The sequence below is a fragment of the Carassius gibelio genome, chromosome A3 (assembly GCF_023724105.1).
Source record: "Carassius gibelio isolate Cgi1373 ecotype wild population from Czech Republic chromosome A3, carGib1.2-hapl.c, whole genome shotgun sequence".
NCBI classification, from domain to species: Eukaryota; Metazoa; Chordata; class Actinopteri; order Cypriniformes; family Cyprinidae; genus Carassius; species Carassius gibelio.
The window spans coordinates 19,723,976-19,740,340 of NC_068373.1; the positions used below are offsets into that span (position 1 = coordinate 19,723,976).

A 16,365-nucleotide genomic window follows, 5' to 3' on the forward strand; every position below is an offset into this window, starting at 1 on the left:
CAAGTAGAATAAAGCAAAAATAAGAAATGAACATAAGCAAGTAAGAATCATTAAGTCAATGTTAAATGTCCATAGGAATGGTCCTGTTGCTGGTTATCTTGGTTCTCATCCGCTGCTGTTGTTGCTGCTGCTGTGATGAGAAGGTCAGAATGTTACTGGTGTTATCTCACAGATAACTGTACATCTATAGATTCATGAAACAATACAACTCTCATGACATTACAGCCAAGAAGACAGAAGGTGGGCATCGACAATATGGGAATGGAGCCCTGATCTTCCAGAAACAACAGGCACCATTACATCCACTTTTTGTTTCCTATCAGTTTTGCCACCTTGTTTATATGTGAACAAGTAAAATAATGGAGGTAGGAGAAAAATATTTTAGATAGATACTTCCTTATAGGGATGATAAAAGCAAAAAACTTTTCCTACTGTGTAAAAATGCAGTTAATATTTACCCTGGAAATCAATCACATGATTGAACTTACATTTCATTATACATATTTCATCAGAGAGAACAGATTTTAATATACAAGCATGCACACCACTTTTGAAGACATTGGTTACTTTCTGGTTATACACTTTATTGAAGCAACTTTCCGGGATAGAACCAATGCAGGCCCTTGACAAATGGCCTCTATTGAAAAGAGCTTGTTTTTAGTTGTCCATTGAACATCATGTTTAATCTGTTAATCTTGTATCTGGCTGTTAAGACTGAATCCATTTAACCTATATATATATATATATATATAGAGAGAGAGAGAGAGAGAGAGAGAGAGAGAGAGAGAACCTACACACTACAGAAGAGAAGAAAAGAAAAGTTTAAATAACTTGACTGATGAGACTTCTCAGATTTTAGAAAATGTAAACTGATAAGTGATGCTTTACTTGTGAAAACTGTACCTTTGAAAAAAAGTGTCAATATTTAACTTTTTTAAATGAACATGTACCACATTGTATACATTTGTAGACTTTGTAAACAAAAATAACACATACACACCTTCAAATTAATAGCAAATAAAATTTACCTTTCCCTAAATATCAAACATGGTACTTTATTTAGACAATGGCACTGGATAATTTATCCAGCGTAAAGATTTTTGAGAAATGAAACAAGAGCAAAGTAAATTTCATAATGTTCATAGTATGTTTATTGCACAAAATATTCCATATTAAGCTTGAAATATACATGAAAATAGTTAAACACTTAAAACATGAATCGATATTCAAATTAACATGCAAGAAATCAATGAGGACACAAACCAAGTGAACATGAAATAAATAAAAATTAGCAATAAAAGCTGACAAAGTTAACTAACGGTAATGATCTGAAACCCTGAACGGCATCTGAACTATCGCTCAACATCCTTTCCTTTCCTTTTCATGATGGAATGATGCTTGTTAGAAACTCTGAACTCTGCTCCCTAAGCAGTCATTCACAGGAATGTGTATAACTGTAATGGAATATGAATCCCTGACATGTTCACTGTTATCTGTCATTTAGTGTTAATATAGTCATACCACAGCTGAGTCAGGATGGCAAATACGCTGTTGGTCATTAATGCACATTCATAAGCATATGCTAATGGTCTCGATGCATTTACTGTTGTGCACCGATGATAGTCCCTGGCATCAGATAATGATCAAGTGTTAAATGTTACAACCCCCTGGACTAAAAGGTAAAAACACTGGTAAAAGGAGTCTGAAGAGGTCACTCAACAAATCATTTGGAGTATTTCACGGTTTTTGTGACAAATATGAACGTAAGCAATGTGTATTTAGTAGCATTTCCTTCCTAAAGCCTAGACGCATATTAGATGAGGTTAACTTCAATATAGGCAAGATTACTGACAAACAGTCAACACTGATAATGACAAATACTGCAGAAACACAAAAAAATATGCCACTGAATACCTTCATCTGAAGAGTCTGTCATTTCAAATGAACGAATTCAGTGCATATACTACATACACAGCGCACTCTGCTGCTGAACAATAAGCACACAAAATTAATACATGGTCATACAGTCAAATCACGACAGATTATTTCACGGAACTTTTTTTGTTCCTAGTGCATCCTAGAGCATAATTCATTTGATCATTTGTATTATTATTCACTGTAGAGTTTTGGTCAGAAATAGCTTAAAATGCTCTGTAGTTCCAGAAACTAGAGAAGACCGAAATCTGCAAATAAAAGGAAAGAAATGAACATTGTAAATTTATCTTCTATTAGGAAACTAATTGTATTGATTACAGCATTGTAAGCATCTGCTCCCTTTTTGTCAAAGTTTTGCTTTGTGTTTTGGTGGATCACAGGTATTTGCATTAGTCTACAGGACAATCATTAAAAACAACTGGTGAGTTTACCTGGTCTGATACACATTTCACACTACTGTTCAAAGTACTACTATTTTTTTTTTAAGACATAAATTCTTTATATCCAGCAAGGATGCATTGAATTGATTAAAACATACATATTTTTTCAACATTGATAAATCTTTCATTCTTTAGCAGTAAATCAGCATATCAGAATGATCACGTGCAACTAAATTCTGGAGTAATGACGCTGAAAATTCAGCTTTTCATCGTAGGAATAAATTTGATTTTAAAATATATTCAAATAGAAAACAATTATTTTAAATTGCAATAATATCAATATAAAAAATATAACCGTTTTTACTTTAATTTTGATCAAATAAATTCAGCCTTGGTGAGCATAAGAGACTAATAAATAAATAAAAAAAAACTTAAATCATTGTTAGTAATTTGGAATGATCCTAGTAATACTATTAATCAAAACTAATAGATTAATAATAGACTAATAATAGATTAGTTATCACAGTATCAGGTAATTAATAAATAATTACTGCAGCAGCACTAATTCTTAGCTGCCCAGAAGCTCTGATAACCCTCTATAGGAACAACCCTATTGTTCTTAAGTTATAACAGTGACTGTGCAGGTGAGATGATGATCTCTACTATATCAACAGGCCACACGCACCTTATCTTTGAGCTGCTGACAGAGCTGCAGGGAAATGGTGAAAAACACCAGCGTGTCATTCAGCCACGGCACCACGCACTCCACCTTATGGACCTGGCTCACCTCAAACTTTGTGTTGTTGTATTCACTTTAGGAGAAAAAGCAAAATGTGCCAAAAACGTTATCAACCAGACCATTTGAAAAATAAAAACTGAGACTGACTGCTGGTGCTGCAGCGTGAAAACAGGAAATGTGAGCACTTACAACATTGCTCCTGGATTATGCAGCACTGAACTTCCTGCTGATTTGAAGTTCTGACAGAAAACAAAATGATTGTGCATTTTAAAAACACATTCCTGATAGGAGTGCCTGAAAAATATTTTCTAGTCATTTTCCTTTTTTTAGTGCAGGTGGCTTGAAAATGGCTTGATACCTTGGTAGTGTTAGGCTGCAGGACATGTAGTTGATACACCGTCAAACACACTTTACTGAGATTGATATAGAAGTTCACTATCATGTCACCAGGCATTGGAGGTGTGAACATTTTCTAGAAAGAACCGGAGAAACGTTCACAAGAGCACATGGAGAATTCCACATCAAGCGTAAAGTGTAGATCCGCGTACTAACCATTAGGCCACTGGCTGCGAGCTCAGGAAGAGTCATGCTGGCAGGGGTTGTGAGTCTGCTTCGGGCTCGGGTCAACTGAAGCATTACTGCATCCATAAGCTGAAACACGAATAACGTCACAGAGTGCAATCTCACGTCAGATACAGTACCAGTGAATGTTCCTAATCCAGAGTAACCTGTAGCACACAACTGCTTCAAATGTACTAACGGGAGATTATGAACCACACAAGTACACATGAAGAAAACCAGGGGCCAGTTTTCTCAAAAACATTTCTTAAAGTTCTGGAAGTAGACACAGAGTGGTTGAAGTAGGTATTGCAGTCCAAATTCAAAATACTGGAGAGTTTTTTTTTCTTTTTTTCGCCCCTCTTTGAGACACTGTTGACAATCTGGTTGCCAGATTGACGACAGCAACAAGCAGGAGCACACTTGATGATGAATGAAATGAAATGCGCTGCGTTTCCGCCAACTGGCAAACCAGAGTGCCAAAATACAATTGGGTAAACTGACAGTGGGCGAGTTTCACAAACCAAAAGAGACAGACATTGCGGCTCAGAATGCACATTTTCAAAGGAGAATAACTGCCTGTAGCATCGTTTTTCAGATAAACAAGTATGTTAAATTGACATCTGCAAACATTTTATGGTATTTTTATGCTTTAGTAGACTCAAAAATTTACATACAGCACCTTTAAGAATGTTCTAGAGAAAAAACTTATTATTTATTAGGATTACGGAAAATAACATTACTAAAAATCAACCTTTTATAGTTAAAGGTGCAGTGTGTAAATTTTAGCAGCATCTAGCGGTGATGTTACGAATTGCAACCAACGGCTCTGTCTAACCCCTCCTTTTAGAGAAGCTATGATAAAGACAGAAAAAAAGCAATGAGATTTCTTTACAAGGGTAAATCAAATAATTATATTTACGTAAATATTCAATAAATCGATAGTATTGCGAATGTTAATGCACTTGTTCATCATTTTGTCAGTGTTTTATTCACAAGAACAACAAAGTGTCGAAACGCGCTGTGTAGAACAGTTTGTCTGTTTATGGCTACTGTAAAAACATAGTGGCGACTTCCATGTAAGGGAACCCGCGGTGTATGTAGATAGAAATTGCTCAATCTAAGGTCATAAAAACATAACGGATCATTAAGTAATGTCTTTATACACCTCTGAAAACATAGTTATGTATATTATATTGCATTTCTGTAAATAGATCGTTGTAAATATTACACTTTGTACCTCTAAGATAACTTGACTTTTTGCTGGACTCTACACAATCAAACAGGGACCTTGTTTTGATTTCATTTTAATTTACGGTAGCATTTAGCAGGACATGTTAACTCTTAGCAGTGCACACGCAAATGCTGCACACAAGAAAGATGGAACACAACACTTTGAGACATGCGCTTTGACTAAAGGAAATAGATGGCACATTAAAAAAAAAGTGACTAAGTGCAGAGAGTAAAAAGAAAGGTAAACTGCAGGCAGCACAAAATAGACTTAAGTCAATATTTGAGAACTTAAGAATTGACAGTATTTGTTTTAAGAAATTTCTTATCTTTTTTCTTCTGAATCGGGCCCCTGGGCCTAACTGTAAATATCTGTGAAAACGAACCTTATTGACTTCAGCCCCAGTTTTGAAATGATAACTCTCATCATGGCTGCTTAGTAATTGCAGGGCCTGGTTCACATGGTTTCGGGCATCCTGAATCTGAGGAGGGGCAGAATATGTTTTAACAGCTTTTTTTATAATATATAAACCATTTTTTTTTTCTTTCTTTTTTTTTCTTTTTTATTAAAGATAATTGAAAGAGAGAAAGATACATTACCTGCTGCAATTTCCACTGTTTATCATCTCGGAATGCAAAGTGCATTACTTGACTGCTTTTAGCAGCTTTAATGTTAATATCCTGCAAAAGAAATTATTTAATATTGATTCTAATAATAACAAAAGTAATCACGGAGCTCAGATAAACTGCATAGCAAAGTGTCTTTTCAATTCCACTGGCTGAATATAGCTGTTATGGCTGTTTTGTTGAATATAATATCATACATTAAAAAAAAAAAGCCAGAAGCAAAGCAGTTCCATTCATGCTGAAAGCTCTTTTCATGATGGTGTGAAACACACTTACAGCCTGAGTTAGAGCTTCTCCTTGTAGCGTCAAAACCCCTTTCACCTGGTCCATCCTAAATCAAGTGCAAAATAAAAACGCAAAAATTTCAATACATCTTCAGCTCTGTACACCATCCCATAAAACTGTAGTAACAAAAAAAAAAACATACATTATTGCATATTTCAAATCTAAAATTAATCACACAGTCTCATTTAATAGATCTTACGTTGAGCTGCCCAGAATAAAGTTCTCTTGTTTCAGCTGTCCTTCCTGTCCTGGTGACGGCACTGAAAAACGCCTGGACGCCTCCTTTGGTGAAAGCAAACAAATGTTATTATTAACACCCTGTTTTGCACAATAATACCGAATTGTTTTGGAGTAAGCTAATTTTTTAAGTATCTGAAGTTACCTTCAAAATGTCTTGCAGCTGTTTAAGCACCGCATGCACCTCTTCTTTGAGCAGCCAATTAAATTCCTCCTCCTAAAGCACACAAAAACTTGCCTTCAATACATATTTCACTAAAAATATACATGATGTCACCATTTACACACACTCATGACTAATGTATTACCATCTTCTGGATTTTTCTCTATACAGTAAAGCAGCCATTCTGCCTTTATTTTAAAGGGGTCATATGATGCATTTAAAAAAAAATTCTTTCTGTTTGGAGTGTTACAAGCTCTTGGTGCATAATTTAGATCTGTAAAGTTGCAAAAACTGAAGTCTCAAATCCAAAGAGATATTCTTTATATAAGTTAAGAGTCTTCCATGGCCCCCTAAAAAGGCTCATTCAAACAAGCCCCCACGTCTACATCACAATGCGGAAATTTTTGCATAATGCCGCTCAAATGTTCACGCAAAGAAAGAAGGCATGGTTTCAGTAACCACAGTAAGTGTTGAAGCAGTCATGTCAGGGAGATGCTGTGTGTTTCTAGTCGAAAGCAAAAACACTTTATTTGGCCTTCTGAAAGAATTTAGGAAGCTTTAAGATTACTTACAACAGAACACCTATGAGGTAATTCTGACTTTGCTACAATAATCTGGCACTTCTGAATCAGCTACTGTAAGTAGTTGTGTTATTAAAGTTTTTGCTATTAACTGTTCAAATGCAGAGTTTTGCGCGTGTGTGTGTGTGTGTGAGAGAGAGAGAGACACGGTCACACAGTGGAGTCAGCTATCTTTACCATCCTTGGCTTGTACTCTTCAAACACATACGAGCTTCATCACTATGTCTGTAATGCGACTCTGTTCCCCTTTCGGGCTTAAACTTATGGTAAAACTAAGGACATTATTAACTGTCTTTACATTTATTTTGAAAGATGAAGCTCGCGATTATGGAAAGGGGCGTTACATTTCGGATGAGTGCTTGCGGTGTTCGGCCAATCACAATGCACTGGGTCAGTTGGCCAATCAGAGCAGACTGCGCTAATATGTTTTTTTGTTTTGTTTTTTGTTTTTCATTAAAGCATACAAACAAACAAAATAAGACAACAACACAAGGGTGAGTACATTAAAATAATTGTAATTACTGAACGAACAATCCCTTTGATTTCTGTTTCAGGATCAAATCGATCAGTATGTGAGAAACAGTGGTCAGTATCAGACTTAATGCATAAACTAAACAGAGCAACGATAAGGCAGGACAAATGAGCATCACAACTGTGTCACAACCATTCACCGGGATGAATTGGACTTTGTCCCACCAGCTGCTCTGCAAAACTGCACCTACAAACTCTGCATGGCAACGCAACGAATACATTTATAACTGCAAGCCCCCTTAAATCTGACTGTTCTTAATCAAACCATAATAACCTCGCCTATGTCTGTGAAGCAGCTGACATGCATTAGACACAAATCAGTCTCTCACCAGCACAGTCCTCTCGGCTTGACTTGCGGCCGTCATCTTCGCTAGCTCAGACAGAGTAGATCTCTCCTCTCCGAGCATTACAAATCACTGAAGCCGTCCTAAATCTGCTGAAAATAACTCAAACCACTCCGCTATTTGGTGTGCCCAGTCAGAAGACCACTCGTAAACAATTAAGTTTGACACGCCTCCTTTCCCTGCACTTCCGGCTTGTGTAACTTTGAAATCTTCCGGCTTGGAAAGGAGTCAAAGGACAGTGGATTTTTTTTTCATGAACTCATACAACAGCATTAAAGAAATCAACACTAAAAACAAATAACCAGCTGGACATTCGGTTTGTTTATTCAGAGGGTTCAGTTGACCGCACAAACAAAAAAAGAAAATAAATTTCACATTTACATGAAATTATAAATAGCTCCAATTTGAACACAGACACCTTTCTTGCACAACTGGTGTCATTACCAACTTAGTTTAAGCCACAAAAAAAAAAATCAAACCATTTACAGTAAATAAACCCATTCTCTAAGACAAAAGAACAGTCTACAATATTAAGACAACAGATGATTAATAAATTCAGTAGAGTCAAACAAAGCATGTTATCCCATGTATTCAAATTACCCAACCCTTTAATGGGGATATATACACAACGTCTTAATCTTAGTAAATCACAACATTTTCATCCAGAACCAAGCAATTTATTTTTTTATTTTTGTCAGAACAACAATTTATAGAAAATGAATCACCCTGTATTTGTTCTGAGAATTTTTTTTTTTTTTTTCAAAATTACCAAATTATAATCCACTGAATTCATGGCTTGCAATATCACTAAAAATGCAATCATAATTTAGGGATAAAATGCAGCATAATGTTAGTTTGGCCTTGTTTTACATTTTTATTTTTTTTCCATGAGTTACAATGGTAATTCAAATAAAAACTATATAGTTATTTTAACCAATTAGGCAAAAAAAAAAAAAAAAAAAAAAAAAAAAAAAAAATTAATGGAGCAACAGATTACTCTGTCAGCCAACTGATTTGGACAAAATGTAAGTCCAATTAAAACATTTCCAAATAAAGCAAAACAAATAAAACAACTTAAAATGAAAATACACTAATGTGATCCTAAAGTAGTCAAGCTGGAAAACAGGAAGTTCCACTGCAAAAGTGATAAAGACTCAATACTGGAAAAACTACTGGATGCTTTTCAGCATTAGGTTACTTGGAAACGATGAATAATTTCAGGATCTTCTGTGTGATTATTACAGCCAATTTCAAATAATATAAAAAAAAAATACTGAATTTCTTATAAGGCAATAAAAACTAAATTGAACTGAACTGAACAGGTGACCTCCAATGCTGAGTGAAAAAAAAAAAATTATAAAAATTGTACGGCCAAATTGCACCTGACATGATGGTAATCTTTAGAGACAAAATAAATAAATACATCTATCATATATGGGTATTAAGGCAATGCAGTGGCTTTTTTTCTTCGTCGTGCTCCTCAAGCCTGTTTGTGATCAAAAGTTCATACTTTGTAATTTCCGATGTCCAGAAATCTGTAATGTGGGAATTCATTTGTAAAGATATGAATGATGAATAAAAACCCTAGGATCTTTAAACAACAGTAGCCTTAACGAAATGCGGATATAATACACTGCACCTTCAATCATAAAATAATCATTTGCAGGGAGTTTAATAACCTCCCACTGAGAATCGGTGCAGCAATATTACAGTGATTGCAATGCTCAGATTAGGCCGCTAAATAGATCCCATTACACATGGGAAAACATATCACTGGTGCCCAACAAAATTCATCAGCAGAGGAGAGAAAGACAGAGGGAGAGGAACAAAGAAGGTGAGGTTTGTGGTCCAGAACGTGAAGCACATCTACAGGATTAGTGAATATAAGCTCTGTAGACTGCAGACATGTCATTGTCCGACTGGTCCAATGCTTTAGCTCTCTTGTACACCTGCAGAGGGGCGAAATAATGCATTATTTAAAACTGAAGTATAAGCCAAAAATACATTTAGTCTTTACAAACACTAAAACAGATACTTTAAGTGAGTATTATATTCTGGTAAAAGTAATCTATATGTAAAAATAGGGGACATGACATAAATATCCATATACTTCAATTAAATATGCATTTTAAGGTTGAATTCAGTTCTTTGGTTTACTTTAGATGCATGACAGAATCTAAAAATACATGCATTAGTTAGCTACATGGTCAGTCTACCAAAAGTCAATGAAGCATCAATTGTGGTCAAATTATAATCCGTTCTGCTACCAAATACGAATGCTGTTTTACCTCATTTGCAGCAGCTGCCATTGGTGTTGGATGATTAACCGAATCTCCCATGGAAATGGCTAATCTCAGATCTTTCTGAATATGCTTCAGGTAGTAATCGGGTTTAAAGTTGCCCTGCAAGATATCTGAGAAGAAACACATCAAATGTTACATGAATGAGCTAGTATCACTTTTATTATTACAGAAATTTACACTGACATACTGTGTTGCCTCTAGATTCTAATGGTAACCAATTTCCATTTGTGTGTTTCAATAGTTCCTTGGACAATTTGCACGATAAGTGACTATATTGGCTTATAGGTGGACCCCATTTGACATTAAGACCAAAGACTACGATCTCCAAGCATCACCATGTTACAGAATATGGTTAATTAGCGTAAGATTCAAAGGTAAACTCCGAAATCTACCAGCACATAAAACATAGGAACTATAAAAGCTGCTATTACAAATGATTATTATACAGCAATACTTCAAATCAGAATTGTAAAAAAACTAAACAAGTAAGCCTACTCTGGCATTTCTGGTCCACAAACGTGCTTGCCATTTGTCCTTGGCAGAGAATATCCAAGAATGTTTGCTGCGACTGTCCCGTGGCCTGCGCCAAGGTCAATCCCTCTGCAATGGTTGCCATGAAACTGCCTTGAACCATGTTAAGAATCAGCATCATTCGTGCAGCATTTCCTGCTTCCCCTGCTTCAATGGAAAATACAAAGTTAATATCATGTGGAAACATGCAACATCAGCCTCGCATACAGCCACACGACACAACTGAGAGGATGTAGTACCTATGAAGAAAGACGTCTTCCCCATTGCCTGGAAGCAGCTGCTACAGTCTTCATAAACACTGCGGTCTCCTGCAGCAACAATGACCAGCATACCATCATTGGAAAGCTGCTGGCTCCCCGAAACCGGAGCTTCTAGGAATCTGCCGCCTCTGGATGTGATGACCTACAGATTTAGATGAACCTTAATTACGGACTTCCTCCAATAATGTCAGGAAACACCTGTCGGGATGATGTTGGTTACCTGTGCGAGCTCTGTGGTGGTTTCTGGGTCAACAGTTGACATCTCCACGTAACATTTGCCTGGCCTGATTCCCTGTAGGACTCCACTAGGACCTAACACAAGCTGAACAGAAATAATACTGTACATGTAAACCAAAGACAGTAGCGTGACCGATTAGAAACAAAGAGCAATTTACAAAACAGTGACCTACATCTCTGGCAGCTTTAGGGTCTGATACACAGGAAAATGTGATATCGCACAGGGACACAACTTCTGCGGGTGTTCGTCCCAATCTGGCACCTTCTTGGATGAACAAATCACACTGCAGAATAACAATTAAAAAAAAAGTTGGAAAATAATTCACAGACTTTTATTAAAACTCTTTGATTGTACCTTTTCTGCTGTGCGATTCCAAACAGTCACAACATGCCCCATCTTCAACAAATTAGAAACCACACCACTTCCCATCAGTCCTAGTCCAAGGAACCCTATCCTGTTTTTAAAACAAATTATATTACTAAGATTACAGATATTATCAGCACACTTAAGAGAATGGTTTAACAAGCACTGGTCATGGAATATTTTTTGATTCACTATAAAGAACCAGCTCACAAGAGTGTTTGGGAATCAGACTACACTGGTAGTGAAGTGCACTTGTTTTTGAATGCGTCAAAAAGTGCCCATTTTTCAAAATTATAAATTATATTTTCGTTGATGTATGGTTTATTAGGATAGGACAATATTTGCCCGAGATACTATTTGAAGATCTGGGCCCGTATTCATATAGAATCTTAATGCAAAAAGTAGCTTCCAAGTGACAAAATTCTAAGAAAATTCTTAGAAATGTGGGCGTTTACTCTTAAAATTAAAGAAAAAATCCTAGTAAAGAAAAAAGTCATTCAGAAAGCATCTTAACCCTTAAAAGAGGTCTTAAGGTCAAACTTGTTAGGAGCACAGACAAGGACTTTTAAGAGGCTTAAGAGTTTCTTTAGCAGAGGAGAAAATGGCAGAAAGATGAAGAGGCAGAAGAAATGTGTTGCAAACAATGGATGACAGGGAGTTAATTAGATGCTATAGATTAGATAGTGTCTATCACATTTTCTAACCGTTTTTAAAATTAATTTTAAGTAAATGTTTTAATCATTTTCAAAGTTTTAAAATTGCTTGTTTTATTTTTGTTATTTTTCTTCATGATTATTTGACTTTCTTTTATGTAAAGCACTTTGCATTACCATTGTGTATGAAATGTGCTATATAAATAAACTTGCCTTGCCTTGCCTTGCCTAGATCATGCAGCGATCATGTTTGTGACTGATCTTATTAGAGATGTGCTAAAATCTCAGACACAGCGCAGAAATGCCATAGCGCCAGAAATTAAAAGTAATCACTACATTACGATATTTGGCAACTGGGAAAATGCAACAATGCAATATGTCACAACCTTCTGTAAGCAGAGTGATCACACAAACAATTACAGCACTTTCAGAACATCTTATTGTGTCGCAGTTCATTTCGTTTCCACTGGACATTCCCTCAAAAAACTGCATTTATGAATATAGCAGGCTTATAGGTGCGCACAAGCAGGGGGAATGAACCGTTAAAAGTTTGTGCTATATGCTCCCATGTCTGCTTCTTGTCCCTTGCTGTGACACCCGGCCCGAAGTATCCTTTAAGAATGGCCTTGTGTTCATCCACTAACTGGGCTAACAGTAAACACTGTTTGGCTTTCTCGTCCTTCTTGGTTTTGATCCCATGTTTGATACATTAAAACCAACATTCAAACCGCCACTTCAATCACTGTAATTGGAAAGAGTGAAACAATTTTTATCATTATAAGCCAATCAAATACCTTATAGGAAATAAAAAATACCTCATGGTAAATAAAAAAATGATTTATATACACACATAATGTGTGTGTGTGTGTGTGTGTGTGTGTGTGTAAGAGAGAGAGAGAGAACGGTCAAATAGGAAAAATTACGCATGTAAATTCAAAGTGAGAATTAGAATAGACCCTATACTTAAAATCACTCTATTTTTCCTTCTTGGACAACCAACCAATCACAGTCTTCAAAAGATTGTGTCATACGTAGCAACGGGGTCAACCCCGCCTCCTCACTAAGATGAAAGTTTTGTCTTTTCCTTACTCAGAGTTGCTCTCAGATCAATTACGAATTGCTCTTAAGCTAAGACTCCTACGTAAAAGTTTTTAAGCTAAATTAAGAGTTTTCTGAAAGGATTCTTAGAATCTTTATGAATACGGGCCCTGGAATCTTAGGGTGAAAAAATCTAAATACTGAGAAAATCGCCTTTAAAGATGTCCAAATGAATTCTTAGCAATGCATATTAGGAATAAAAAAAAAAGTTTGATATATTTTTGGTAGGGCATCATTGTAATCAATGTGTGCAGTAATTAAAGAGGCAGGGCTGTTATTTGCTTTATGAAATCCTTTAGGGGAAACGCAGAATCGTCAGAAACCGGTGGGAGGCTGCTCACAGCGCTTGGTCACGTGTTGCACCAGATCCGAAACTTAGAAATTGCTCACGGTTCCGGTTCTTTTCAGAGAACAGAACCAGTTATGAATAAAAACTGGTTCTCGGTTCCCAACCCTATAAAAAAAATGCCCCAGCAACTTAAGACTGCTTTTGTGCTCCAGGGTCACTTATACAAAATAAAACAAAATGACAAACTCACACAACAAAATTACTAGTATGAAAAACTGAAAATATAAATATCCCATTCAAATATTAATACATATTATAACAGCATACAAATAAGACTACAATAACACTAATGACAATAATAATAATATATAAAAAAATAATAATCTCAGAATTTCAGTGTGGTCTCAGACATTTGGACCTCCAGAAACAGGATTTTTTCTTATCACCTTTTGTCTGTAGGTGTGATGCTGCCGTTGATGGCTGTGCTGTCTGCTGCTTGAATAGACGTTGATCCTGTGTCCTTTTCAAGACAATACACAATTATTAAAATGACCAAGCAGTGCGAGCTGGCTAATTGGGAGGTAAATGAAGAATCCACAAGCTGTGAAATCCAAGACAGCGCTCACCTCCTCGACTATCTTTAAGCGTTTGGTGATGGGCTCCATTGATGAAGCTGGCTGTAAGTAAAAGGGAGATTTTCTTGTCAATCAAAGTAAATTCAGCAGATTCATTTTAGATAGTCTAGAAATAGCAAATAGTCTTGCACTCAAAGTTTCCTAGATACACATTAAAGAGAAAACACCAAGTCCAGAGCCAGGGGAGGGAAAACCAGGTGGAAACCTTTTGGCCCAACAGTCACAAATGATCTTAAGTGCACTCTTTTTATGGCTCTGTCGGCTTCCAGTAAGGATTGCACTATATATATATATATAAAAAACACAGCTCTTTCTGCCGTATCTGATGTGAGAGCCAGGAGCGAAGCCAGTGTTAGGAACTGAAAATCAAGTATCATGCTCAGCCACATGCTCCATTTCACTTTAACTGAAACTTATACAAGGCAAGAAAACAGCTGACGCAGCCTAAATGAACATTTTTGAGAAAAGCCTCAGGCAATTAAGATCTCAGTGTCTCCATTTTTGGAGATATAATTTTAAGATTGATTCGTTTCTGACTGTGGCGCCTGAAAGCAAAAGGGCAAAAGTACAAGCAAGAAGGAAATGTTCTTCTGAAGAGGAAGTGCCAAGAGGAAAGGAAGAGTCATTTAAACAGCTTGCTGGTATAACTGGATACATTTTTTCCATCAATCCAATCAATTATTCAGACATGCTAACAAACTGTGCAACCATAGCCAGTCCAAAAAGTACAGTAATTCACTTTTTGCCACAAATATTTTTTTACTGCCTATTTTAAATATTTTTCTATTAAATTTTATTTTTGACTGTAATTTGTAGCTTACAACTGCTGTGATTTTATTTTTTGACAGTATTGTTTTAGTGGTCTGTATTAACCCCACTCTATAAACTAGATGCAGAAATATTGTGAACTCTACCTCTCAAAAGTCTGGGGTCAGTAAGATTTACAAAGAAAATTGGAAGTTTGTGTACATCTATACCCACCAAGGCTACATTTATCAGCACAAAAATACAGTAACAGTAATACTGCATATTCACTTTTTTTTAAAAGCTAAATTTTCAGTAATCATTACCTCAGTTTTCTGTGTCTAATTATTCTTCAGAAATCATTCTGTGGATTTACTGCTCAGGATCTTTAAATTATATATGCAAGTGTAAATATATAGGTGTTGAAAACTGTTTAATATTTAATAACCACCTTAACTTTTTTCAGGATTCTTTGTTGAAGAAAAAAAAGTTCAAAAGAAGAGCATTGATTTGGAATATAAATCTTTTGTAACATTATACATGTCTGCCAGTTCCGATTAATTTAATGTGTCGTTGAGGAATAAAAGTATTACTTTCTTTCAAACAATAAATCTCATTGAGCCCAAATTTTTAAATGGTAGTGTAAATAATTAGCCATGTGGAGTTAATTATCTGGGATTAAAATAAGAAGTGTTCATTTTGGACCCTGACCACTGCCAGACAAAGACCTCATACATAACCACATCAAAAAATAATAAGCCTAACATGGTCAGTTCTGTTAGGTAAAAAATTCTGTCCAACTGCCATGCTGCAGATTCAGCCGACTAGCATTGCCAGAAGCAGTTTGGGGAGAAAAGGATTCAGAAATTATTAGAGCAGCCATTGTTTGCAATGTGCAAGAGATAGGGGTAAGGTTGCACTAACTAGGAAAATCAATCAGCATCCCAGCAAAAAGTCCTTACCTTCTCAGACTGGCTGAGCAGAAAGTGATGAAAATGTGGGTCATCCTTTACTGGCTATAATGGAAGAGAGTTAAATTGGAAACTATTCTCCAAAGAGACTTACTGACCTGACAGAGGTTTAATCTGCAGAGAGGTGCAACTATATAGTGAAGTGACTTCCATTTCGAAAGTGAGGTGTTTTCACACCAGCTGCTATGAAAAGTCACAGCTTTAACTGCACCAAAATCAGCCTGTGGGTAAGTCTTACTGGTAGCTAAAAAAGGGCACATGTGCAGATCCCATAAAAGTGCAGAAACAAACTGTGAATGTAACCTACACTGCTCTCCCATTTGAATCCTGACACTGTTCCAGCGACCAGCCGTCGTACAGAGGATGGCTCTGGGTCAGAATCAGTCTGTTCCTTAAGGGAAAGAGAGACACATTCACCATGTGTACAGTATGGCTTTATCTCATAAAACAAAGCCCTAAAATAGCTGCATCTCGACCCGGTCAAAATATGGCCAGGCGGATACACTGCAAAAGATGACATCAGTCTCAATGAATGGGTGGGTCCCGCTTGACAAATCCACCTCTAAAACACACAATTGTAACCCAACTCCACAGCAGGTGCAACAGCAAATGGCCTTAGCAAAGGACTTTGATGAAGCTGATAAAAACATGTGGGGTTATGACCTAACCC

At 36.3% G+C, this 16,365-nt stretch overlaps 3 protein-coding genes across 8 annotated transcripts in view; 1 reads left to right on the forward strand and 2 right to left on the reverse strand.

Moving 5' to 3' along the window:
* LOC127951240 (small integral membrane protein 22) overlaps positions 1–1,046 on the forward strand; it is a 43,885-nt gene extending 42,839 nt beyond the window's left edge. Inside the window, exon 5 of the transcript XR_008152628.1 lies at positions 917–1,046. The gene's annotated coding sequence lies outside the window, so the exon portion shown is untranslated. The remainder of the gene's footprint in view (positions 1–916) is intronic.
* LOC127951226 (protein rogdi homolog) overlaps positions 1–7,807 on the reverse strand; it is a 48,675-nt gene extending 40,868 nt beyond the window's left edge. Inside the window, exons 1-11 of one of the 2 annotated variants that reach the window (XR_008152620.1) lie at positions 7,596–7,807; positions 6,137–6,208; positions 5,954–6,036; positions 5,746–5,800; positions 5,443–5,523; positions 5,229–5,324; positions 3,607–3,705; positions 3,413–3,526; positions 3,244–3,293; positions 3,001–3,127; positions 1,206–2,183 (exon numbers count right to left, since the gene is read on the reverse strand). Coding sequence is in view for 1 of the 2 variants with exons in the window: in XM_052549029.1 (XP_052404989.1) it covers positions 2,142–2,183; positions 3,001–3,127; positions 3,244–3,293; positions 3,413–3,526; positions 3,607–3,705; positions 5,229–5,324; positions 5,443–5,523; positions 5,746–5,800; positions 5,954–6,036; positions 6,137–6,208; positions 7,596–7,673 (897 nt within the window). In the remaining variant the exon portion in view is untranslated. Of the gene's footprint in view, positions 1–1,128; positions 2,184–3,000; positions 3,128–3,243; positions 3,294–3,412; positions 3,527–3,606; positions 3,706–5,228; positions 5,325–5,442; positions 5,524–5,745; positions 5,801–5,953; positions 6,037–6,136; positions 6,209–7,595 lie in introns of those variants that run through there. The other variant, XM_052549029.1, reaches the window with a different exon arrangement.
* LOC127951181 (cytokine-like nuclear factor N-PAC) overlaps positions 1–16,365 on the reverse strand; it is a 53,077-nt gene that overhangs the window by 34,084 nt on the left and 2,628 nt on the right. Inside the window, exons 6-16 of one of the 5 annotated variants that reach the window (XM_052548970.1) lie at positions 16,003–16,086; positions 15,687–15,740; positions 13,972–14,022; positions 13,792–13,865; positions 11,297–11,396; positions 11,115–11,225; positions 10,925–11,026; positions 10,684–10,846; positions 10,409–10,588; positions 9,899–10,023; positions 7,909–9,559 (exon numbers count right to left, since the gene is read on the reverse strand). The exons of 1 other annotated variant lie outside the window; for it this stretch is intronic. In XM_052548970.1, the coding sequence (XP_052404930.1) occupies positions 9,485–9,559; positions 9,899–10,023; positions 10,409–10,588; positions 10,684–10,846; positions 10,925–11,026; positions 11,115–11,225; positions 11,297–11,396; positions 13,792–13,865; positions 13,972–14,022; positions 15,687–15,740; positions 16,003–16,086 (1,119 nt within the window). In that variant the 3' untranslated portion in view covers positions 7,909–9,484. Of the gene's footprint in view, positions 1–7,908; positions 9,560–9,898; positions 10,024–10,408; positions 10,592–10,683; positions 10,847–10,924; positions 11,027–11,114; positions 11,226–11,296; positions 11,397–13,791; positions 13,866–13,971; positions 14,023–15,686; positions 15,741–16,002; positions 16,087–16,365 lie in introns of those variants that run through there. 3 more of the 5 variants (XM_052548942.1, XM_052548980.1, XM_052549005.1) reach the window with 3 other exon arrangements.